This window comes from Sminthopsis crassicaudata, chromosome 1, assembly GCF_048593235.1.
Source record: "Sminthopsis crassicaudata isolate SCR6 chromosome 1, ASM4859323v1, whole genome shotgun sequence".
In the NCBI taxonomy this organism is placed as follows: Eukaryota; Metazoa; Chordata; class Mammalia; order Dasyuromorphia; family Dasyuridae; genus Sminthopsis; species Sminthopsis crassicaudata.
This window is the reverse complement of record NC_133617.1, coordinates 278422148-278450137: the sequence shown is the minus strand read 5'-3', so window position 1 is coordinate 278450137 and position 27990 is coordinate 278422148. Positions and strand designations below refer to the sequence as shown.

Here is a 27990-nt window from a genome sequence, read left to right as displayed (position 1 = left end):
AGATCCTTTTTAGTATCTCTGAGCTGAGAGTTCTGGAAGTATTGATGCTGATTCAGACTCATTCCTGCTTTGCTGGTGTGGGAATCTGGCCGGGACTGGGGTTAGGCTGGTCTGGCCTGCTCCAGGACTGCATACTGGACTGCCACATAGACCTTTTCTGCTGATCTTCTAAGTTGCATTTGGCAGGACAATGTTCTACTCTGTATTGGGTATTGGGGGAAGGAGGGTATTTTGATTCTCTAAAACTTGTTTAGAGTTATTATGTAAGGAAATTTGGAGTAGTTTGGAGAAGAGGTTGGGTGAATTTTTGCCTTTACTGTACTATTTTGGCTCTACATTCCTTCTTCCATATTTCTTTTATCTAAGAATTAAGTTTTTGTTAATTTAAGTAAAAACAATTTGCTAAGCTATTCAGATTTATTGTGGCAAGTTAGTGCCAAAAGGTCTCCCCATTACTAAAGTTTTGTATTTGTGGTAGATATGAACTATTTATATTTTTGGTTACTTTTGTGATTGCTACAAAAATTGGACTTTCACCCATTTGACACAGTTAGTCTTGTCTTTTTTTTTCTCTATGGATATATAGCTTTTACTTTTATCCCAGCATTTCTTTTAGCATTATGATTGTCTTCCAAATACATTTTCCAAACTAATTTTCCTATAGCATGGTTTGAAGAGCTCCAACTTGCCATTGTTTTCCAGAAATGTTGTCTTGAACTGAATGTAATTCTCAGAATGAATCATATAGGACTGAAGAGGTAGAGGGCAGCCAGTTGGTGTAGTGGATAGAGCCCTGAAGTCAAGGGGACCTGAGTTCAAATTTGACCTCAGACACTTAATACTTCCTGCCTGTGTGACCTGGGCAAAAAAAAAAAAAAAATTGAGGAGGTAGAAGAAAACTTAAACATAATCTAAGTCCCACTCTAATTTAGTGAAGTGTCAGATTTGATATCTTCATTAAGCCCCAAAGAAATGCATTCCACTTTTGTCCTTTAGTCGTTTAGATTTAGTAAAACGGTATAGATAGTGTTTGAATCTTTTTCATTATAAATCTTTAAGATACTTGGGAGCCAGTTGTTATTCTCTCCTCCCCCACTATCTGTAAAGTCATCTTTCTAAGCTGAGTATATGTACTTCTTTTGGAAGTTAAAGTTCATTCTAGTCTTGTCTGTTATCCTTATCCTATAGTCCTGCCTGATCTTCAGATAACATGTTTTCCAGATTCATTATCTGTTTGCTGTCTTGAATATGATGAAGTTTTCTAAGTGTCCTTTGTAAAATGTGGTTTATGGAACTAAACAGTACTTTGAATGTATGATCTGACAAGGGTAGAATATAATGGGACTGTTGACTCCAATATCATGAATGCTATAACTCAGTAGTAATTCAACCTGAGATCCTTCTAACATTTTTGTGTACTACTTTGTATTGTGATAATTTGGTTTGAGATTCCACTAAATGCTCAGTTTTTATCATATGAATTGTAGTCATGAAGTTAGTTTTGTCTTTTAATAAGGAATGCTTCAGAGATTACTGTGGTATAGCAGATAGAATGGTCCTCAATGTCCGATCAAGCTCTTGTGTGCTCTACAGCACCTACTTTAGCCATCTTCATGGCTGTTGGAACAAATTGTTCTTATTCTCCCATTCCACCAGGGGAGGTATTCACATGCTTGGGGTAGACAACCCATCTCAGTTACCTTCAATCTGGTTTGGCCTGTCTAACTGGACAGTTTTATTGGGGTGTGACTGATGTACAGGTGAGAGGTAGAAGCCAAGGGTGGATAAGCAACCCTGAAAAGGTTTGAAAACCTCATCCAATTCCATAGGATATATAGTAATTTAAAGAGAGAAGGCAATAGAATTAAAAGAATTTGGGAAAGGCTTCTTATAGAATAATGACATTATGGGTACTGTCTTTCAGAAAAATTACTTTGACAGTTTTCTGGAGGATGGACTACAGTGGGTAGAGAGTAATGGAAAGTAAATCAACCATCAGACTATTGTAGTAATTCAGACTTAAGGAGATGAGGACTTGCACCTGGGCAATCGAAGTATCAGAGGAAAGCAAAGGGATGTACGAAATGTTACAAATTGACAGGCCTTGCCAGTAGATTAGATATTTGGAATGAGATATAGCAAGGATTCATGAGCAACAGCCAGTTTTTGAACCTTGGGAATTGGGAAAATGATGATGTTCTTTGTAATGGAAAAAGCCATCTGCATCCAGGGAGAGAATTATGGAGAATGAATGTGGAATACAACATAGTATTTTCACCTTTTTGGTAGAGGTAGTTGTGTGCTTGCTTTTTTTTCCCCTCATTCTACCCCCCCCCACCTGATTTTTCTTATGCAGCATGATAAATGTGGAAATATGTTTAGAAGAATTGTATATATTTAACATATATTGGATTACTTGCTGTTTACAGGAAGGAGGGGAAAAATCTGGAACACAAGATTTTACAAGGGTGAATATTGAAAGCTATTTTTTCAGGCATTTTGAAAAATAAAAATTTCAAAATTTTATTTTGAAAAATAAAAAGCTATTTTAAAAAGATAGCATTCTTAGAAGTAATAGGGAAATTTGGAAATAGAGAGTATTTTGAGGGAAATATAGTGAATTCATTTGTAGATTTATTGTGTTTAAGATGTATAATAGAAAGTTGGAGATGTAAGATTATAAGGTCAGTGGAGAGATTTGGGCTCCTTGTGAAGACAGGATCTTGTAGCTGTCCTATCAGTGTTGTAACTCAGCTACTTTTAATGGCATTAGGGATAAGATAGTTTTTGCTGAAAAAGTTCTTGGCACCATCAAATGATTCAGCAACAGAAATTGATAGGGTTTTATTCATTGAAGAAGCAGCATTACAGTGTTCTTTGCTGTGTCCTAAAGACTATGGGGCTTTTTAAAAATCTGCCTTGGAGCTGGAATTCCAAAGTTAGTTTCCTTGAGACCAAGAACTCTATTACTTTTTTTTTCTGTTTATATCTCCATTATTTATGAAGTCCTTTATAATGCCAATATAGAGCAGCCTCACTTTTGTGATTATCTCCATTTTATCATATGCATACATATCTTGTTTGTACAAAATGCCATTTGTCTGTCATCTTTCCCTTTAGATTGTGAGCTCCTTGGGTGCTAGAACTGGTTTTTGCTTTGTATCCTCATCACATACCATTTCCTGGTAGAATAAGTACTTTAAAAATGCTTATGGACTTAAGTTGGCTAAGTGCTTTTTTTCTTCATTTATTAATTCATTAATTTTCTTAAAGCATTGCTTTAGCCATTTTATTGTCCTACATTGTGTTTGAATCCTTTGATTGCAAATTCAGTGTTTTTGCCTTTCTGACATACTACCTCTTTTTAGACTTATGAAGTAGAATCTAAGTTTCTCAACCTGGTGGATTGTGTTTTCTATTTTCTCCATAATATTTAGTACAATGTTGAACCCATGGTAGAATTGTAGCATTTCAGTCTTGAATACCACCAGTAATGGAATGTACCCCTAATAATAGATGTTAATGTATATTTATTATTTTACTCTATTGTCTAGGAGTGTCTTAAGAGAAATTCAGTATTCTAATTAGTTGAATTATCCATTATACTAGGTCTTGGGGTTCTTTATCCATAAAACAAGAAGGTTGAATTAAAAGACTTAAGGGCCTATTTTAAAATTGTGATCCTTTGGATTTTTTTGTAGAACTTTATTGATGAGGAAACAGGGAAACTTACTTACCTAAGTGATTGATTGCTAGTTATGTGGCATATCTGATATTTCAACCGAAGTTTTCTTATTTCTCAATCTTCCCTTAAAAGCCTACTTGCTTACTGTTTTTGTTTTTGTTTTCATTTTCTTCAATTACTATCTTAACAGCTTTCTAAAATGTATTCACATAATTTCCTACATTCATACTTAGAGTATTTTAAGCATAATTTAATCTTTTTAAGCCTATGTCCTGATCTTTTAGTTCTCAGAATCAACTTTAACACCATTAATACTGAAATATAGATGGGAAAGCAGCAAATATTGTATTGACTTCTTAATGTATTTATGAAATTTCTGTATCTCCTGGCTGTATTTTGATCAAGGCTATTTTTCTATTTGTTTCATTGTTTGCCTCTATATAACTGTGGAGTAGGAAAAAATTTGGACCATTTAGACTCCAAATAATCACAATTCACATGAAATATTTTTAGACTAAAGATTTATTTCTCTACCACCTGCTCAGTAGAGCCATCTATAGGTCAATATATGAGCAAGTAAAAAATTATTTGCTATAAATTATATAGTTTTGGACTAAAAGAATTTAGAATAAAGAAAATATGTAATAGAATATTATTTGCATGAGGAATTTCCATGAAATTAGTAATTCTTTTGGTGTAAAATTTGGGGAGATGAAAACACAGAGATTTTCTGGAGTGGACAAGAATTTTTAGCAAGAACTTGATTGACATAGGATATAAACAGATCAGCTTGATTGAAACAAAATATGAGAAGTGAATCAACCTGAATAGATTATGTTTGGACCAAATGATGGACTTAGAAAACTTGTAAGAACTTAATAGTAGGTAATGAAAGACAATCTAAAAGTATTTTGGGTTGTCTTTTCTTTATATCAACAAAAAATTGATGTTAATTAAGGACTTAAACTCACATAAAACTTAATTGTTCAAAGCACAAATGTGTTTTTGCCCTAAGGAATAAGTACTATGCTTTGTTTTGAAATACTAACTTAAAAGAAAGCACTAAATAGAAGTAATTATATGTCTCTGTGTATATGAACATGTGTTAGTATGTAAGTTTGCAAACTGGTTTAGTGTGTATGTATCATCTCTGACACATCTAGAATCATAGGTTCTAAGCAATAACTTGTCCCTTTGACTTGTTTACAAAAGAAATATAATTTAACTGCTTGAGAGTCTCTAAAGTGTCATGTAAGTACCTTAAAAAGGTGAGAAGATTTTCCTTCTTAGGTTCCTTATCTGCACTGATTTGTTATATTGGTAGCAAATACCAAATTGTTTATTAAAAAGTTATTTTGTGAATATTTTGTTAATAAAAGATTTGTCTTCTATTCTGCCCACTGAAACAGAACTTGAAAGAAACTTTAAAAACTGAATTATCTATCAGATAAATGATTCTAAAATATGTTTCCATATTAGCAATGTTTTCAGAAAGTTTTTGTGACATTTTCCTTTAAACCTATAGAGGTATATGAAAGATAGAAAAAAACATGTAGTTGGAGAGGAGTGAAAGAGAACTTAGAATGGTTTAAAATGTCTTTTTTATAAGATTTTCCTAATCTTTTAATGTTTTAGCTTAGGAATTGGTATGCTATAAACCCAAGAAGGCCCACAAGATAAGAAAAAAAATTTACATTTTTAAATGCAGCAAAGGTCAGTAGTTTGCCAACCCTGATTTTCAATGAAGCAGGTCTGATTTGACTCATACTTTCAATATACTTCAATATATTGATTTGACTCATACTTTTATACTTTGAAGGCAATTAGAAAAACTGGTTGAACATAATGTAACTGAAAGCAACAGAAAATATAGTAGTATAGTTTAACTTCATGCAAATAATCTAGTATTTTGCTGCACAATCTTTGTTATGTTTCTTATTTTAGGCAATTTTTATTTCTAATTTCATCAACAATATCAACCTGAGAAAAGTTTAAATGGATACATTTTCACATTGTAAGATCCTATAGAGATATCTAGTGCAACTTACAGAGCAGTAAAACTATCAAAGGAGGTTTAGTGATTTATGCTTAAAGTCACACATGTACTGAGAAGTATTGAATTTGTATACATTTTTGTAATTCTAAATCCATTTCTCTTTATAATCACTGTACCACAGTGTCTTCCTATCCATAACTGAATTGCCATTGTAGAGGTAGTACTGGTTATAACTTCATAAGTACTATGATTGTATTCCTAAATGGGTTCTATTTATTGAATTTTTGTTCATCAAAGTGTATTTTAAGTGGGCAGGGGAGCTGGGGTTTTTTTGTTTTGTTTTGTTTTTTTAACTATGAATTCTTTTGTGAAGTGAAGAATTCTCTTGTAATTAATGATTTTATGTTTTATATAAATTAAGTTTTTAATAGATAGCATTTAATCCAAACAAGTTGCATTTATTTTAGATATACTAGAAATATAATAGCTAATTTTGTGATTTCAACAACATTCGAGTTTTTAGTTTAAAGATGATTCTGATTCACAGTGATGTATTTTGCTTAAACAAAGAAATATCTTATAACTATAGATTTGTATTTCTTAGTTTTAAACTGTGAATTTTAATTGCAGCAATCATTCAGTTTTAGGTAAATAATTAGAAATATTATAAATGTGCTAATTTCTGTGGCGTACAGCAGTATGTATACCTTGAGAATGTTAACTGTTCCCTTTCTGATGAGTACATGTACCTTAATGCCACTATTCTAGTTAGAAAAAAAATAAATGTGCTATAGAAGAAATTATTTGTATGTTTATTTTTCAAATAGATTTACAATTGCTATAGATTGTGAACGTAAAAATAATTTGTTCATAGGAAAAACTGCTTGCCTGTGAGATTTCAACAAGATTTTCCTTGTAAATTAATTTAGACTAATTTTTATTCTAATAATTGAAATGCTAATTAATTACTCAAATGAGAGAATAAAATTGTTTGAGAAGCTTTGATATTAAATAACAAGCATAACACAGTTCTCATTTTGATAATCATTTTTCCCCCCAGTAATGCTAAGCTTTCTGCTTGCAGAATGAATAAGTACACAGAGGTGAAGGATAGGGGTAGAGAAATCACTTAAATCATACAAAAAGTGCACCTTTTTCCCAAGATGTTTTCTCATCTGAAGTTTTGCTATTCTAGGGCATTCTAGAGCAAGCTGACGTAATCTGATATGTAAGCAGTTCAGTGACTGGTTATATTTTATATTAAGTGACTTAGATTGTGGCAATACAGAAATTAGCAACCATCTTGTTATTGATGTCGGATTAAAGATTTTTCTCAGTTTGTAATGATAGTTTAAAACAACTCTTTACTTTTTTATATACTGAGTTTGGTCAAAGTAATATTTGAAAAGGCATTTTTGCCATTTAAAATACAGGTAGATAATAGATGTGGTAGAGTGAAATAGCTGTGTAATCATTGAACATGGATTTTAGCTATTTATTTGATTGTTGCAGCATATGTTAAAGAGCTGTGCCTTCCCATTTGCGGGCTAATGTGTTTATTACAGTCTTTCCAGTGGCATCTTAAAGTGTATTTCACCTAAAAAATCCATGAGTACTTTCTTTCAGTCAGAAAATGAAATATGACTTCTAGGTACTGCCTGATATCACTGTTAGATCATTGTACAAAAACAAATCTAAGGAAGAAGTATAATGAGGGAAAGGGAACTTTTAGGTTAAACATTTGCTTATAGTCTGAACATGTGAGGGATGTGCTGGAACCAGCATAAAGAATTGAGCAGAAAAGAAAAATGTAATTTTTTAGGGCATTACAATCCTGTAGTCACCTTTAGACTTTACATAGCTTTATTTGCAGGTTAAGTTTTTGTTAGTTCATTCTTGTTTTATAAGCAAATAAATGGGATCAGAGCTTTAGAGTGGAATTGAATTTTGTCCTCTAGTATTAAAGTGTTTTTAAAAATCAAAAGTATCACATGAAGATTTAGGAAATGTATCCTTCTCTATGATTTTATGTAAAAGTAAATCCTTTTTTAAAATTTCATTACCTCACTCTGATGAATTTCTGACAATGTCATTTATACATCTAAATATTCATACATCCTTTTTAACAAGAAAGGAAGTTTAAAATGTTTCTCTAGGAAAAGTGAGAGACAATGCAGAGTTATATAAAAACAAGTGTCTGATTAAAATTTCTTTGTAATTCTGGTGAGAATAATAAAAATTTTGATTAAACATTTTATTGAGTAAAATAATTTTATTTATATAATGTGGTATAGTGCTGTTGAATATACTTTTGTCAGGAAAAAAGTTGTTTTCTGTTGTCTTATAATGGACAGAAAATGTCTAGAAGTGCTAAATTTATTTCATGTACAAATATACCCTGTAACTTTTTTTTTGTTTTCACAGAGGACACACTTTATGGTACAAAAACCTTATTTTCTTACATATCAATGTTAATCTGCTACAGAAATGTATAATTCATTATCATATTATAAAAATACTATTGAGAGAGGAAAAAAAGGAATTACATGCTTTGATTCCTGAATGATTAAATAATCAAATCAGTATGAGATAACTTTTATATTGCCTTTTAATTTTTAAAAATAATACACAGAAATTGTGGTATGTAAATGTTATGGAGTATTATTGTTCTGTAAGAAATGACTAATAGGATGATTTCAGAAAGGCCTGGAGAGATTTACATGAACTGATGCTTAGTGAAATGAGCAGGACCAGGAAATGATTATATACTTCAACAACAATACTGTATGATGATCAATTCTGAGGGTCAAGGCCATCTCCAACAATGAGATGAACCAAATCAGTTCCAATAGAGCAGTAATGAACTGAACCAGCTATTCCCAGCTAAAGAACTCTGGGAGATGACTATGAACCACTACATAGAATTCCCAGTCCCTATATTTTTGTCTGCCTACATCTTTTATTTCCTTCACAGGCTAATTGTACACTGTTTCAAAGTCCGATTCTTTTTGTGCAGCAAAATAACTGTTTGTACATGTAATGTATACATATATTGTATCTAACTTATAATTTAACATATTTAACATGTATTGGTCAACCTACCCTCTGGGGGAAGGGGTAGGGGGAAGGAAGGGAAAAGTTGAAACAAGGTTTTGCAATTGTCAATGCTGGAAAATTACCTAGGCATAAATTTTTTGTAAATTTTTTTTTAAATTACAGGAAAAAAATAATACACAGATTAATCCAGGAATGGTACTTATTCTCATTTCCTTCTTTCTTGAGCCAAGTTGCCTACCTAAATCTAAAATAAAGATCAACAGTTAAATAAAACATTCTTACTGATCAGGTGAAGATAACTTTTGTGATCAACATAAGAAAGTTATTTAATCTTGAGCTAGTCATTAATTTGGTTTGCTCATTTGCAATGCAAAAGAGTTGTATTACATAACCTCTGGTTCTTTCTGATTCTGAATCTGTTTCTGTGATGTTGTTTTTTCCTCGTCTTTTAAAAATATTGAACCCTACAGAAAATAAAATGAGCATTTCCATACACAAAGTAAAATAAAAAAGATTGTAACTTTATGTTATGAACAGCTTGCTTTTTTTTCTTATAATATCTAATAAATCCAGCATGTTATTTTCTTTTATTATTATTATTATTATTATAGTTTTTATTTACAAGATATATGCATGTGTAATTTTTCAGCATTGACATTTGCAAAACCTTTTGTTCCAACTTTTCCCCTCCTTCCTCCCACCCCTTCCCCCAGATGGCAGGTTGACCAATACATGTTAAATATGTTAAATACAATATATGTATACATGTCCAAACAGTTATTTTGCTGAACAGAAAGAATCGGACTTTGAAATAGTATACAATTAGCCTCTGAAGGAAATCAAAAATGCAGGTGGACAAAAAAATAGAGGGATTGGGAATCTATATAATGGATTATAGTCATCTCCCAGAGTTCTTTTGCTGGGTGTAGCTGGTTCAGTTCGTTGCTGCTCTATTGGAACTGATTTGGTTCATCTCATTGTTGAAGAGGGCCACGTCCATCAGAATTGATCATCATATAGTATTGTTATTGAAGTATATAATGATCTCCTGGTCCTGCTCACTTCACTCAGCATCAGTTCATGTAAGTCTCTTCAGGCCTTTCTGAAATGATCCTGCTGGTCATTTCTTACAGAACAATAATATTCCATAGTATTCATATACTACAATTTATTCAGCCACTCTCTAATTGATGGGCATCCACTCAGTTTCCAGTTTCTGGCCACTACAAAGAGGGCTGCCACAAACATTCTCAGCATGTTATTTTCAAAACTAGAACAATGTATACAATAAGAACATTATAAAGAAAAAAATTTTGGATGATTCAAGAATTCTGATAATGCAATGATGGACAGAGGTAGATACACCCAGAGAAGAAACACTGGGAGGGGAATGTAAATTGTTAGCACTACAATCTGTCTGCCCAGGTTGCATGTACCTTCGGATTCTAATGTTTATTGTGCAACAAGAAAATGATATTCACACACATGTATTGTACTTAGACTATATTGTAACACATGTAAAATGTATGGTATTGCCTGTCGTCGGGGGGAGGGAATAGAGGGAGGGGGGGTAATTTGGAAAAATGAATACAAGGGATAATATTATAAAATATATATATATATATATATATATATATATATATATATATATATATATATATATATATATATATATATATATATATATAAAAAAAAAAAGAATTCTGATAATGAAGTGATGAGCATGATTCCTGAGAACTGAAAATAGGCAAGCTATCCGCTTTCTTGACAGAAAGCTGATATGTAGACTTAGGATGCAGAATAAGGATGCCATTGCTGAAGTGGTGGTTGTTTTGTTTGCCTATGCCTCTCTTCCGCTTTCTTATTTCCACTTTCTCTCCTTCTGTTCATAATTTGAGGGTAGTTGGAAAGAAGAGGGAACTTGGGACTGGGTAACCAGAAAGGACTATTGGAAATATTTTTTCAATGTGTCAGACAGCCCCCCCAAAAAAAATCATGACAAAAAGGACACTTGAAAGTTAAATGTTGGATTTATTACATATTTAAAAAGAAAATAAATTTATATATTATAGAGATCAACCTGCGATTCCATTTACAAACCTCTTTTTGTTTTTTCATGTCCATGGAAATATCCATTTGGTTTTTTAATTAGAATAAAAAAAGTAAAATAAACTTTCCTTACCTACCTATTCTGTGTTTTGTACTTTATTCTAGTCTTTTCTATGTCTTTCTTTACAGGCTTCACTTAAAAATTATTTCTTTTGTTTACCCCAGCACTATCTCCCCTTCCTTCCCTCCCTCTACTTGAAAGAATAAAACTCTTGCATCCAATATGATTGGTAAGCCAAAGATGTCCCTAAATTGGCCATGACTGAAATTGTTTGGCTCAATATTATACTTCAAGTTTATCACATTGTTCCTAGATAGGACACTTGAAAGTTAAATGTTGGATTTATTACATATTTAAAAAGAAAAGAAATTTATATATTATAGAGATCACTGTTTCACTGCTGGCTGATTCTTTTGAATTTGTGATCCATTATTGCTTTGATTAGAAAATGTTAAAAAATAAAAATAAACTTTTTAAATTTAAGATATTATCATTATTACACAAGTTACATTGTGAGCTCCTTGAAGGCAGGGAATGTCTTTTGCCTCTTTTTGTAATACTAGTGTTAGCACATTATTTTGCACACAGCAAATATTTAAATACTTATTAACTTACAAATTTATTCTCCTGATTTTGTTCTATTCATTCTATATCAGTTCATATAAATCTTCTTAGATGTTTGATAGTCATCTTTGTCATTTTTTTAACAGTTTGGTGTTATTAGTAGATGTATTTTTTTCCCTTTATTTTGTTTCCATTACCTGTGTTCTGCCTTCCAAAATTTAACTTTTTCCTAATTCCTGTTTTGGTTAGGAAAGAATATACTTCTAATATTGAAATATAAAATTTTCAAAGATCATCATTGCCAGAGTCAAAAATTAGTATTTTAAAGAGCTCCCAAAGCATGATCCAGAATAGAGATGACATGTTTGGAACAAGAAATACACAGTTCTCACTTTGCATAAATTCACAGCATACAAATCCAGTTACCAGAAAGGATGGCAGTCCTGGGCCAAAGGTCCTCCAAATGAGACTAGAGCTGCTAGAGTTGGGGAGGCTAGGATGACACAGAATTCAAGAGGGGGCAGAGTCTGAAGAGGATCTACTTATATTAAGCAGAAATTGAATGTATTTGGATAATATGACAAGGAGCTAGACTTCTTAAGATAAAACAATCTAGATAATTTTCTTTGCTCTCATTGGGGAACAACAGACTTATATGAAAATGTTCAGGCAATTCATTCTTAAAACAAAGATACACAGTGCTTAAGTTTTTGACCCAATGCCTATGTTTTTCCTCAAAAAAAAAAAAAAAAAAAAAAGTTTATTCTTGAAGAATATCAATCTACTATTTGATCACTTCAAGTTTTTGAATTGCACGTCTGTTTTAAAGATGCTATCTATCCTTATTCTTCAACTAAATTTTAGTTAAAATTTTAGTCTTAAAAAATTAGACTTTTTTTTATATATCTGACATTTTAATAAGCTTTGTCCAGAAGATGAACTGATAAAAGCTAGTATAATTATCTTTTATATGAACTCTGAACATTTTCATTTTGTTTGATTATTTATGTTTTGCTGCCTTCTAAAATTGTTTTCCTACTTCCTTCTTTTGAATTTGTTAGCTCTGAGTTATTATAACAAATTATGGATCTTATGTGGTAGGCTACATTGATGGATTTTTTTTTAATCATGCTGAAAAATTAAACTTTTTTTTGTGATTTTCTAAAGGAGCTTGGTGGCTTTTAGACTTGTCAGAATTTCTACCCCAAAAGAGGCATTTGACTTTTTTAGACATTTCATATCCACAGTCTTTTACATTTTAAAACTCATGTTCAATTTTAACTTGTAATACTTGAAATTAGACCAGAGGATGTAAAAATTGAAACTATTACTTTGTTATTGATAATAAATAAGAATATGTCTATTGAAACTTCTTTTCCACCCTTATCCTTTCATAATTTTCCAACATTTGGTCGAAACTAGATTGTTCCCACTGATTATAATTACCAGCAATTCTGCCCAACATTTTACTTGTGTAATTTTCTCTTTTTTTGTGGCTTATATTGAGCAGTTTTAGACCTGATATTTCAAAGTCTCAAAGAATGTTAATGTTGAAAATAGATTATAGATATTTATTGTTATAAAGGACACATGTTTAATGTTTTTTTAACTTTGTAAAATTTAAGTTTATACCTATTGCTAATTTGCTTAGTTTCCTTTTATAATTATCAATGTCAATTAATTCTGTTCTATATTAAACCCCCTATCTACCCTGATTTGTATGTATGATATATGATATTCCCCCTATACAATTACTCCTGCTAGGACATCAATTATTTGCACAGCCATTGACAGAGTGGTCTTCAGGAGGCTCCAAAGTTGAATATATAATCTCCATTGAAGAATGTTTGAAATTTCTTTTTCACTCTAGAAAATAAGTGGGAAATTTAAATGCAACCTAGTTAGTCCTAATTCTAGTAGGGACTCTTCAATATCCCTAGTAAGAGGTTAAAATATGAAAAGAAATAAACAACAAAAATTCTGAATTAGCAAGAGTATTTTAAATAGAACTTTGTATTTAATCAATTAATATTTACTTTTTAAATTTTTTAATTATTAAAATTTAATTTAAATTTTAAAAAAATTTTAAATTTTAATAATAAAAATATTTATTAAGCACCGATTTTGCCATATAGCTACACTAGGGATACAAAAAGGCACAAAAGATGTGTCTCCAAGGAGCTTAGATCTAATAGATTGTAATGGATAATCCCTGGCATTAATGATGAACCTTAAATATATTTTGTTCCATTGGGCCCTGAAATATTAGCTAATGCTAATTTTGAGGGCTTTCTATTATTTAAAATCTTTAAAAAGCAATGGATGTCACCTATAAAAACTCATCTGCTTACTTAGAAAATTTTCTTATATTTAAAAAATTTAAAGTTTCAGTGGTCTCTTATCTCATTTGTTTAAAATGCCTTCAAATTAGTTTCCAAGAATAACTGACTGGTATCAATATAGATTAAAATTTACTGGCAAATTTCAATTTAAACCTATGCCTAATTTAAATTTTTAGCAAGTATAATCAGTGATTCATTTTTTTCTATTAATATTTAGGTATAAGGTATCTTTTTACCTATCTTTGTCATTAAAACTAAATATCAAACCAGATTCATTTTTTTCAAGTGTTAAATTGAGATATTTTAAAAACTAGTAAAGCATTTAATCATCTTATTCTCACTACAATATTATTGGTAATTTATTGAGCAAAAGTTTTCATACCATTAATAAATGAAATAAAATTATTTTTAAAATGTTTACTTTTCAAATTGATGTTTTAAAATGCTTTTTTAATATATTTTTATGACGATCGTTATATGTTAGTACTAGTTGATAAGATGATAAATGAATTAGTAATATTTTTGACATATTCAAATATGAGATACCCAATTTTTTTTGCTGTTAAGTCATTTGATAGAAAAGTTTGAAAATCACTCATCTGAGAATACTACACACAGTTCCTTAAAGAACTTTAGTGAAGCCTTTTAGGGAAAACTTTGCATAAAAGTCAGACGTCTGAATACACAATCTTTCTACCCCTTTCCCCAGGCCAAGGTGGAAGAAAGTAAGAATGAAAATGAACTCCTACTTATTTCTGTAATATTAACATAACAGCCTATTTCTCCTCCCCCATCTCTTCTTGGCTTTTAATGTTCTGCTAAACTAGATGTGATCTATATATAGGAAATGTTATTGCTTAGGGATGAATGTTGAGGAACAAATTTAGATTATATATTTGAAGATTTGGTGCATCTCTGGGAAGCATCTTCATGTTTTTAGGACGCATAGCTATACAGTTGCCCAAAGTCAATTAGCTTTAAATGCTACCCAACTAAAAATATCAATTTTGCAAATAATTTAGCACCACTGCCCTCTTTAAAAATATACATATGTGTGTATGTCTCTGATTATTTAACTTATACCAGGAAAAAAGTCTTGTCACCTTGGAATGATTGTGGGGATGTGTGTAATAAATAGGAAGAAAAAATAGCAATAACATATGTTTGTGAACCTGCAGTTATAAATTTCCAGGAAATGTGTATTTTAGGTATCATTACTATTATGATGGGGGGGAAAAAACAGCTTGGCACTTATCAGTCTTGAGTAGATGCAAATCAAATGCAAACAATCTGTTCAATTATATTACTATACTTAGATCTAAAGATGCTGCCTCCTTATACATTTATCCCCATTTATTCTTTTTGAGGAAATATGTCAGTGATACTAGTCAGAGGAAGATATAATATTCATGATGATGCATTTTTAAAAAGATAACTTAATGACAAAAACAATCTCTTTTCTTAGGTTATAGAGAAAGCATTTGACTATATCATTTCAGTTAAATAGTACTTGAAAAGTTTTCTGTAGAGATGATACCTTATCTTAAATTTGAACCACTAAAGTGTGAAGGAGATATAACATATTCTTAAGGCACTGACTTTCATGTTGGATCTTTAGCAGTCAGAGTAGAAGTAAACAGTTTGGATCAGGATAGTACCTTAGCTAAATAGTAGACTTAATGTAAAAGTTTCTCGCATTGAATAAAGCAGCATTTCCCATTTTTTCTTAAGTCTATAAGATTGGTCTCCAAAATTGGGCTACCATAATGTACAACATTGTCGTTAGAGAAATGGCTTACTCCAAATTGTCTAACTTTTTGTTCATATCTTTTAGTTTTTCCTGAATACCCTTCCACCCTCCCACATGTTTTAGACTTTGTATCAATGAGTTTTCAAGCTTCTAAGTACTTCTTAAGTGCCAAGCCTAGTGCTAGATGTCAAGGATAAAAAGTTAGAAATGAAACAATCCCAAACTCATTTTACTTCATTGAGAGAGGCAATGTGTTATGCATATAAGAATATATAAAATGTATAATATAAAGAAATATGATGCAAAAAATAAAAGGAACTTGCATAAAAGGCAAGTAGCATCTATTGAATCTGGACAACTTTGTATAAGAACTAGCCCTAGAGCTAAAGTATTGGGAGGGAGTGCATTTCCAGGCATTGGAGGATAACCTGTACAAAGGGGACTAAGATGGGAAATGGAGTGATATGTGAGGAACAGCAGAAGGACAATTTTGTCTGGAGTTTAGAATGGTTAAAAGGAAGCTGTATGCTTGACTTATAAAGGATGATGTTATCCAAAGAGAGAGAACAAACAAATGTAGTATGTATGTGAATGTGTAAATATATGTATGTATATGGTTGTAGGTATATATTTATACATGTAAATATGTGGATGTGTTTAGTTGGAGCCTTCTTTGAGGAGGTAGGAGGAGGACAAGAGAAAAAAGAATAAAAAGTAAAAAACATAGCAGAGAACAAAGAAAACTTACATGGAAGCAAAGATAGCATAGACTTTTTTGAAATAGAAATTTATTATCTCATATTTTGAATACTCTCATGTCCTATGAATATGGCAAAAGAAAATTTCCTTTTTTGTATTTGGTATCTAAGTTTTAAATAACTTTTTTTTTAATGGAAGTCTGGAAAGGTAGCTTAGAATTAAATTGTGAGGGACTTTTCAGTATCAAACTGAAGATTTTATATTTTGTCCCAGAGTTCATAGATTGTACAAACTTCTTAACCCCAAGTAGTTTATATTCGGTTCTAGAGGTCATAGGAAGCCAGAAGCAGAATGGGAAACAACCACTATCCATACCCCTCCTAATTCTTTCGGACACAAAGACTGCCCCTATAATTCATTGCCTGATGATATCATCCAGCAATGATCATCTCTATTTCTTAACTCAGCATTTTGGTTAATAAATAACATTCACTAATCATTCTTGGGTTAACAAAGAACTTTATACTTTAACTCATTTATCCCTATGAAATAGCAGAATAGCTATTATACTTCTTTTACAGACAAGGATACTTAGTCAAAGAAAAAATATTGGGCTTGTTCAAGATTATATATGTAATAAAAGGCAGAATGGGAATTTGAATCTAGGACTCCTCTGATTCCCACATGTCACATTTTCCACTAGATCATGATGACATAGTAACAACGTTAAGAAATCCAGTGTGATTCTTAAATAATATTTATACAAAAGCTGTATGAACCTTAGCTATTTAGTATCATCAAGCTGAACAGCTTTGCCTCTCTGTGTCTCATCTCTACTAGATTTTCAGCACTTTCAGTTCCAGAAGCCTAAGAAAATATAATATTGTTCTCTGCTTTCCTTGTCTTTTCATGAATTAGTTATTTCTTAATCTTCCATACATTCATTTATCATCAATCTGAAGATGACATCCAGATCTATATCGTATTCCTTTCTCCTTACTTCTCATTGTGCATTTTAAACTAGATATCTTGGAGCCATTTTAAACTTAATATGTCTAACACAAAAACTTTCCAGTTACTGTCAAGAATTACCCCTTCTTCTAGTCACTCTGATTCCTAGCCTTGTCATCACTCTCAGTCATACCGTGTCTCATCACTTAACATTTCAACCCTCACAACATCTCTTAACATAATTTTTTTTTCATCATACACAGCCATCACCCTAATTCAGGTCCTTTATCACTTCTTTCCTTAACTATTGTATTAGCTTCCTAAATGGTCCTCTCACAGCGGCTAAAAATGATTTTCCTACAGTCTTAAGTCAGATTAAATCACCCTTTTCATTCACAGCTAATAGCTTCTACTAGCCTCCTATTGCCTCTAGAATCTAATATAAATTCTTCTTTTTTGGCATTTAAGGTTTATCACATAACCCTTTCTTTGCTTTCTAGTTTTGTCTCATGTTATTCCTGTCTTGCATTCTAAAGTTTAGTCATATTGATCCAGTTGTTAACAAGATGCTCCAGCCTTTATGCCTACTTGTCTCCATGGCTGAAATATTCTTTCTCTTCACCTCTGGCACCTGCAATCTGTGGGTGTCTTTAAAACTTAGCTCAGATGACTTCTACTGGAGACTTTTCCTACTATCCTGAGCATCTAGAGTCTTCCTTTTTATACTGTCTTATAAGCATACTAATAGTAAACATACATACAGCAATTGTGAAAATATAAATTTTTTGAGGGCCAGGTCTATTTTTGCCTTTTCTTTGAATCCCTAGCATTTTACTTATCATCTGATACATTGTAAGCCCTTCTAAAAATTCTTCTTTGCTTGATTGATTTCTGTTAACTAATAGGCCTTCTTCCTATCACTGTCAGATAAGAACTTGGACTTGGTGACAGTGTTACCCCATACTTCCAACACATCATCACCCTATTATGACTGTGTCATTCCACTTGGCCTCTTGAACTCAATGTACAATTGTTTTCATCTTCCTTAAATGATAATATTTGTTGATCCACTTTATGTGGACCTTTAAAAAAAAAAATTTGGATTTGCATGGCAGCAGAGGCAACAGCCATATGTAGACATTTAGCATTATGCCAAAAGAAGCATATGCTTTTTTAGCCACTAAAGCAAATGACAACTGATAGACTCTTTGACATTTGTATTCATATTTTGGAGATATGTCCTCTATTAAACTATAAAAAATGTAAAATTTATAAAAATGTATAACAAAATTTACAAATAAGGAGTTTATGTATTATTTTTAGTATATAACTATATAGTATATAACATTTTAAAGTTTACAAAAGTTAAGGTTTGTTATTTTATCTTCAAAATAGCACATTTACATAGTTAGATGCTGTTATTATCCCCATTTTACAGATAAGGGAATCAAGAAAGAAAGAGGTTAAATGATTTGCTCAGGGTCACATAATTAAGTGTCTGAAGCAAGATTTAAACTTGGATTTTCTTGATTCCAGACCCTGTATGCAATCCACTGAACTTTATATCTAGTCCAACTTCCTTGGTATTTTGTAGGTGCTGAATTTTTGCAAGCTACAGTGATGTGTTCTTCAGTTTCTGTTACTTTATTATACAATCTGCATCACTTCAAGTGCAGTCTCTCTGAGGATAACCTTTCAGTAATTTATAGTGTTAGTGATCTGATTATGAATCACTATACTAAACCCCATCTTTTCTATTAACATATTTGTATGATTCAACTATTTGTTCATTGCCTCATAATGCCATATTATTGGTTGAGTTCTTGTGGATATTACCTATGAAGTGCTTTTTACTTTTAGATTAGGCATTTAATTGACTCTTGGGAGAAATAAACCATTTTTAGGTCCATAAGTGGCATATACCTACCTGTTAAGTTTCTTCTAAAAAAGTATTTCTGAAAATTTTAAAATCTTGTATTCTGAGAATATTTTATTAATCTTCATTCTTTCCTTTGGTAAAGAAAACCTTTGCCAAAAGAATTTTGTTTTTCTTTTTTACCAAGGAGGGAGAAAAAAAATACATTTGTTAATTGAAAAAATAAGATTAAATTTTAAAACAATTAAAATTTTTTCCATTTAAAAGACTTATGTAAGTATGTATCATTTGCACTAAAATGTGTTTTTCCTGTTAAGTAGTGATTTCAGGAAAGTAGTGAGTCTCTTATCACCTTCAGATTTCACCTTGTTAACTATATGTACTCAAGGTAATTTTGAATGTTAACTTCGTACTCACTGGTTCAATTCGATATACATATTCAAATTAGTTAGTTACAGTTAGTCCCTATTTTTGCTTGATATAAATTGAGAATTTGTTCAAAAAAAAATTTCTAAGGGCTGAAGTAGTTATTTAATGTACTTTGAGTATGTCTAATGATAAAACATTTGGTTACACCTCCCACTTTGGCTTAAAAGTCATATTAAGTTGTTTTCAGGAACCCCACTATTGATAGTAGGCTTAAGCTGTTTCCTTGGAAAATTCTTAATTTTTCATAACTTTTTCCTAATCTACAGTATATGTGCTGTTTTAATTGTATATTTTCTAATGGTCCCACTATGCTACTATCCTGTTTATGTATTTGCAGTACCTTACTGAGTTACAAGTATGGAACTAATGGAAAGGCATTTCAGTAGTCAATAATGGCAGTGTTAAATATTAGTGCTCTTAGGTAATTTGTTTAGTAATTACTGAATCCATAAGTTGTACATGATGTCTCTGGCAATTTTTGGCATGCCCTTTCTGTATCTTTGCTGATTTATTCTAAGTGTGTGGACAATTGTTTTTGGGAAGCAGTATAAGCTATGGATAAGTGTATAAAACTTATATTTAGGGTGGTTACTATTCTCATCTTTTGATAAAATTGTTGTGACAAATAAGTTAAAGTTTTATGTTTTTGTTTTCAAAACACCTAATGTGAAGTTGTCAGGATGAATTATCTGTGTTTCATAGATATGGATAATGACTCAACTCATGTCATTCAGGTAGCCAGTGTCAGAGCCAGAATTAGTACCCAAGTCTGATAGTTCCTACTCTTATGTACTATGCTGGGGGTTCCATATATAGAAAGATTTTATTGGTCTGAAATCGTATTCTCTTTTTTGATTGTTTTTTGAAAGTGGATGCTGAATAAATCTTTAGATTATTGTTTTTCAGTTTTATCTGACACTTTGACTCAATTTAAGGTTCTCTTGGCAGAGATACTGCAGTAGTTTGCAGTTTCCTTCTCTAATTCATTTTACAGATGAAGAAACTGAGGCAGAGTTAAGTGACTTGCCTAGAGTCACACAGCTAGTACATGTCTGAGGCCAGATTTGAACTAAAGAAAATGAGTCTTTCTGACTCTTAAGTCTAGTTCTCCATACACTGTGCCACCTAGATGCCCAAGTGTTTAGATACTAATAATTAAAATGAATGTCGTTACACTGGTTCTACCTGTTATCTTGTATCTCCTCATTTTTCTGATTTGAAATTACCTCACATCAGGATACAGTTCATTTTCCTAAGAGTGAAGAAAAAAAGCCTATCTCTGGAGTTTGGATTTGTTAGGGAAGGGATAAAGTCAACACAAAGTTGGATATAATATAGGAAACTGCATTTGAGTGCAGGAAGAGGATGTAGAGAATGTGACAAGCTTCCATAGAGGGTACTACAAGGTGAAGGGCAGGGGAAGGATAGTAGAAAAACCCCACCTACTGAGGCAGGAGATAACTTTTATAGATTTACTTGGGGGAGAAAACAAAGGAAAAAAATTTAATGTCTGTCTGACTAAAAGTTTTGGAATAATTAAACTTAGTTGTTCAGCACTATGTCATGGGGCACTTCTGCAGAGGTTGGCCTTCATATTGACTGAACCAGAACAGACTGGGAAGAGCGCAATTGCAATACCTTGTTTCTATAATGTCAAAATTACTGCTAAAACTAGAACAGTTATAGTGACATATATAGTTTCACTTGAAGCTGGGATACAGTTTGATTTGAGAGGTTTTGTATTAATAAGACATTATTGGTTTATTTCTTAAAATTATTTCACTGCCTATTAATTTATTCTTTTGATGTGAGTCTAAAATGTCAGTTGGGGGTATATGAGCTTATTAAAGTCAACCTATTGATTTGTACTCAATCTATGATATATACCAAATTAAGAACATATTATTGTTCTAATACATTATATTTACCTGATGTTTTTCTTTCATTATAGTTGCTGATATGTGTTCAAGATGAGTGGGATGGGAGAAAATACCTCTGACCCATCTAGGGCAGAGACAAGAAAGCGCAAGGAATGTCCTGATCAGCTTGGACCCAGGTTTGATTCATTCCAAGAAAAAAAAATATTGAGAAAGTCACATACTTTGATAATTTTGCAGCCTCTAAAAGAGTTATTCTAGAACTTCCAGTGAAGACTATATTTCAAATATCGTTAGTTAGTTTGTTAGTTAATTAACTAATTAGTTAGTTAATAAGCACTTATAATTTTTTAAGCAAAATATGCACACATTTTATATTCTGAAGATTCAGAAAAATGCAGTTTTTTAAAAAAAAATAATCTCAAGAGAGTTGAATTTATTACTTCTGAATCTTCCTGTTCAGTAATTACTAAAACTATATGAACTAGTCAATCCTTGGTTGTTTTTTTTTTGTTTTTTTTTTTTTTGGAGTAACAGAATCTCAAGAGGTTTAGATTACTAAATAAGGAATTATATAACATTAGCTTTAATGTTGGGATTGGAATATATACACACATTTTTTTTTTAAGAGAAAAAAGTTAGAAAGTATATAGCAGTGGTCCTCAAACTTTTTAAATAGGGGACCAGTTCACTGTCCTTCAGACTGTTGGAGGTCCAGACTGAAGTAAAAACAAAAACTCACAGTCTGTCTCCTCCCCTCAGCCCATTTGCCATAACCCAATGGGCCCATAAACGTCCTCAGTGGGCCGTAGTTTGAGAACCCCTGGTATATAGTTTATTGACTTGGAATAGAATTTAAAAAAAACTTTTCAGTAAATATTACTAATATTATAAAATTTGGCCTAAATTGTAGGAAGTTAAGAGAAAGGAGAAAAAAAAAGCAAGAGTGACTAAAGGATTTAGAGAAAAGGATTGATAAAAGAGAATGTGATAAACTTCTACTAGTACAAATCTCTGCCTCATTGACAATGTACTCTCCCCTTTTAGATAGTGTTTGATTAGTTAACCTCTTCCTTTTTAGCCCTAGCTTTCAATTCTAATCTAACTTTCTGGTTATCTAAAATTTCTTAATTGTTCAACCATATCTGAGTGTATTAATTATTAATTAATGTATTAATTTTTGGAGTCTCAGTTTTTCATCATCTGAAAATTTAGATGTTTGGTATAAATATCTTAGATCTTTACCAGCTTTAATATGATATCACATAGATAAACTTAAATAGCGGTAGAGGCTTGATTATTTCAGTGTTTTAGATGATCAGATTTAAAAGATCCATATGTACATAAAGATATTTTTATTATAATCTCAAAGAGAATAAGTATTTTGATTTGTTTGCCACTTAGGGATTGATAACTCCATTGTATTTTAAAAAGAAATGATATTATTTTATAAAGCAGTTACCTATAGACACAAGAAAATTCAACTACATTTTATATTTTTATTTCAAGTCCTAAAAACCTAAAAGATTGAACGTGCTTTATTTACATTTCATTTATCATTTGGCTTGAATGGTTAGCAATTATTCTGATTCAATTTCACTTTTATTTTTAGCTTTGCTTGTTGTCCTGTGGTTTTTATCCACTTGTCCCAAAAGTTTTTCTGATTATTTATTTAACACTACAAGGCAGTATATAAAAATTGTTTTTTCTTTTCATTCATTTGACATTAAGACATTTTCTTTTTATTGTATTAACAATTTCCTCCTCTCCTTCCACTCCCCATTAAATGTTTCTACACAAGTCCAGGTTTTAGTGGTTTTTTCAGAGTTGCTGTGTTTTGTGTGTGTGTGTGTGTGTGTGTGTGTGTGTGTGTATGTAAGTTAAGTGCATATAACCATATGTACATGCATAATATATATGCACAAGCAACTTGTAATATCTTTAATAACTTGTTGTATAAAATATCTATTGCGATATATTTAAAGTCAATATTTATTTCCATTTTAGCCCTAAAAGGAGCACAGAGAAACGCAACCGTGAACAGGAAAATAAATACATCGAAGAACTTGCTGAACTGATTTTTGCAAATTTCAATGATATTGACAATTTTAACTTTAAACCTGACAAATGTGCAATCTTAAAAGAAACTGTGAAGCAAATTCGTCAGATTAAAGAACAAGGTAAGAGTTTAGATAATAGTTTGGGGGAGTTTTATTTTTGTTTGGTCTAAGTTTGATCTATCCAATTTTTATGTTTAAATTGCTGATGAAGTCATGTTGACATGGTACAGGATAAAATATAAATATCATTTGCAGGAGTTTATATGCACTATGCAAATTATTCTCAAAGACTTAGGTGTGGATAAATTCCATAATTTGGGGAAAAGCCAATTTAATGTAAACCAGAATTGTAGAACACAAACTAACTCCTTTTTCAACTATTTAGCTCTTTGATTTAAGTCTTTGAGCCCCAACTGTAGGTATCACTTAGGTTAAAACTTCGTATCCTGAATGACAAATATTTGAAAGACTCTAATCTCTAGTTAGAATCCTTTTGTGAAGTTTAGATATAGTATATGACAGCTTTCTTCCTGCTTTGGGTTTTTTTAGTTTTTTTTAGTTGTTTTGTTGTTTTGTTGTTGTTGTTTTTTGGTCTGAGACCAGTTTTCTGTCTTCTTTTCCTTTGATATTTCTGCCTATGGAAAAGAGTAAAGAAAATATTATTTTAAAATACTTTTGACTTTGTAGTGCCAAAAAAGACTTACTTGGGCAGGCATGAACAGTGTCTCAGTGCTTAGGGCTAATACATGCCTATGAAGTATGTGTGTAATTTTTTACTTCAGGGCTAAAAAGATTATTATCTTCTTATAATTTGTTTTTGAAGGTATCCTCTTAGATTCCGTACTCTTTCATCTAAAACCTTTCATATAATATTCCAGGAGTAAATCCTTTAGAAAGGTAGTCCTTCTTTGTACATTATATTAACCTGAAACCCTCATGTGACCCATCAACCCCCAAATTACTATTTCCCTGCTAATATCATTAACAAAGGGAGATAGAAATTTTTAAGTATGTACTTTTCTTCTAGATTGTGATTTAAAGCAAGTGACCAAGTGTAGGAAAATAGACATCTAAAGCTAATATGAAATTGAGAGAATATCTAATTCCCAACCCTCTCCTTTTCTGAAGGTGAGGTCCACAAAAAGTTGTGATGTGCCTAAAGATGTAATGAAAGCCAGATGGGGCAAAGCTTGAACCAGAAATAAATGCCCTGACTGTGTTGTTACTGGGGATATGTGAAAATATCACTTAAGTACTAAGGACAGCAAATTCTGCCTCAATAACTTTTCATTTCCTGGTTTCCTCATCAAAAGTATATAGTGATCTTAAACTAGCTTCTGTTGCCTCTTCCTATGGGTTTCCTCTCCCTCCACAGATTTTTAAATGTCTGTGTTCACTCTAAATTTTTATATTCCCCTGATTGTCTTTGCAAAGGTTAAAGTATTCTTTCTACCTCAGTTTCTCTATATGGAATTGTTAGCAGTGCTTGGCTCACAAGATTAAGATGAGATTTAATTGGTTGAAGTTTATAATGTTTTAAAGATGAAAAGGGCTTGCAGATTGTTTTTGTTGTAACTGATTAATTCAAGTGAAGAAACCAGTAAGTTTGCTCAGATTTCTTAAAGTCTAAAAGAGACTATTTTCCATATACTGTAGATATTGAATAGGGAATTTTACATTTTAAAACAGCTAAGTATTTTCAACTGTCATGTACTTACAAGAAAGTTTTATAGAATACTGCTGATTCCTCTTGAAAACAAAAGACATGTTAAGATCTGTTGTGCTGGGACTTTGCCATTATTTTACTATGTTTTTAGTCAAAAAAGATACACACTACAACCACCCAAGAAGCTGTAACAATAAATAACTTATTTCTTATTGTTCTAAATAATGCGCTAACTGATTTTAAAAGTAAATTGTATTTGGATATACAAAATAAATCAGAAAAACAAACTGAAATAATTGAAATGCACAAATTAAACTCATTTTCAAGCCATATTAGACATTTATTCCATGTTTCATAAAATGTTTCTTGAACAGATAAAAGGGTAGCCATTAGTTAAAATTCTTTACTACTTCATTTACCACTACAATGATATAATGTATTTGGACAGCCACATAGCACCTCTGCTGAAGAAGGCATATATATTTCCTCTCTGTAACCTAAGATATTCAGATATGTAATCTACATTACCTGAGATTCACATTGGATTGTGGAAAAGTGCCTCAAAACAATAACTCTCTAGGCTAAAAGCAACTGACTGGCTAGTCAGTTCTTCCTACAATAAGAACTTTGACACGTATATCATTATTCATTTAGTTTTATAAATTACATAAAATAAGTAAGGGTGCAGGTAAAATGGGTTGAAGAATTGGGAGAGAGTATCACTATCACTATAATAAACTTCCTCTTGCACCCAATATTTTGCAGAATCTTAAAGTAACTTTGCTCAAACATAAATTATCCAAAAATTCAAACACTGAAATAGCTAACATAAATGGATTGTATATATACAGGAACTTTGTTGTAGAATAATTTGTAGGAGCACAGAATGTTCTTGAACACAATTGTTTTTTTTTCTGAATCTAATCAAATGTTGTTATAGGAATGAAAGAGAAACTTTGCTCATGTCCTCTGTGATGTAATAAGCATTCTCAAAGTGGGACAGAGTCTGTATCATGAGTTTAATTTATTAAACAAACTTATTTGCTGATTGATTTTTCATATTAATGCAATGTGATTATTTTATATATGTGTTGACTAAAATCTGAATATAGGTCACAATCTTTATTTCACTGATAAATTGAGATAGATGGTGGAAATGCTCTTTCTTTGCTTTTAAACTCAATTATAGGGGAAATTAAACAGTTATCCATTCCATATCAGAACTTTCCCCATTGAAGTTCAATATCAGGGGTTGGCATAAGAAATTAAATGGAAACTTTGGAATAGTTTTGCAGAAGTTGCAATTGACATATGAAAGGCAGCAGAGAACACAAAAAAAGTTTAAAACTTAGAAATGCATAAGTTATATATATATATATGTATCTATGTATTTATAGTATTGTATAATATTGAAATATTTTATCTTTTAATACCATAATAACTTAGACTTTTTCTCTGGTACGAAAGAGGGCCAAAAAAATTTTACATAGATTTTCTAGATCATAGGGGAGCTGTGCCACTAACCCATGTGATATGGAAAGGAAACTGTTTTGGGAAGAAATTTTTTTTAATTTCAAATAGAAATCGGTTCAGATGCTATATTCAGTAAATTATCATTAGCCATAATTTCTAAGACATTTTAATACCATACAGTGAAGGGCAGAAGGAAAAGTTTGAACTTCTTATAAAAAAAATTAAAATGGAAATGGAAAGGAATTAAAATTTTTTTAGGAAAAGGTGAAAAAAGTGATGGATTTCTGTTAATCCTGTATCATTGCTTTATATTAAGTAGTGCCTCTTGTTTCACAGAAGTTGGAATATTTTTTGATTTTTAAAATTAGTAAAAGCTCTTTACCACAGCTATGTAATTTAGTCGAACAGCAAAATGCATTCAATTACCTTAAAGAGAATTGGTTAAACACTTGAAATGCTATAGAGAAAAATGTGGTTTGTCTAATTGATAGCCATGAGGCTACTAGTAACTCTATTTTAAGAATTGTTCTCCATTGGGACAAGTTAATGAAATAGAATCCCTGGTGTCTCTTTGTGATCTAAATATATTATTTTCTTTTATGCTTTTGTTCTAGTAAATTTTGATATATGCTAGTTAGTATGCCTGAATTCTGATTTGATTCATAAAATGCAAAATTTGTACAATTTAAAGGATAAAAAAATTGTAAAAATTTGTAAAACTTGTTACTTCATTTATTTCTCTCTCTCTCTCTTTTTAAAGTATTTGAAACTCTTTGAAATAATTATTGAAGGATTTTTTCTTAACAGATCATTTTAAGCAGCAAACCTATCATAGTCTAGTTTTCTCCAGACAATGATTGATAGTTTCAGCCCTCTTCTGCCCAGGCTCCCCACCACTATTTTGGCATTCTCATGGAATGTTGGATGGATTTGTTCCATGAGGAAGCAAAATATCAAGCTGGCTATCGGTGCAGAATAGTTTTTATTACCTTGAAACTTGATAGTTTTATATTAATATTGTTAAAAATTTTAAATACTAATTTTTAGACATAAGTTTTATACCTAAAGCTATTTTTACATGTTTGTACTATTCAGATAACTGGAATGGCAGTTTAAAATTTTACTGTGCCATTACCATTAAAGAATAATTTTTAAAAGTTATATAGAAAAGTAGCATAAATGAGAAAATAGAGGTCACCAGTTCTCATATAGGAATCATTAAGTCTGAAATCTCAAATGAAAAAGTCTTTTTCTGTAAATAAAATCTTTTAAGGGCAGCTAGGTCGTGTAGTGGAATGGATGGATGGATGAATGAATGAATAAATCTTTTAAAAGAACCTAAAATTGAAAGTATCACTATCATAAACCACTTCAAGAAATGTAGTATTCTAAAAAAATTCATTTTTGTTAAGTAAACAATCGTTATTAATAAAATACATACTTCATTTTTAGGAT

The 27990-nt window shown here is 31.2% G+C and overlaps 1 protein-coding gene across 1 annotated transcript in view; it reads left to right on the top strand.

The window, feature by feature from the left end:
* The window catches only part of NCOA2 (nuclear receptor coactivator 2), a 285798-nt gene that overhangs the window by 149844 nt on the left and 107964 nt on the right, over positions 1-27990 (top strand). Inside the window, 2 exon segments of the mRNA XM_074278854.1 lie at positions 21411-21515; positions 23344-23516. Of these exon segments, the coding sequence (XP_074134955.1) occupies positions 21430-21515; positions 23344-23516 (259 nt within the window). The 5' untranslated portion in view covers positions 21411-21429.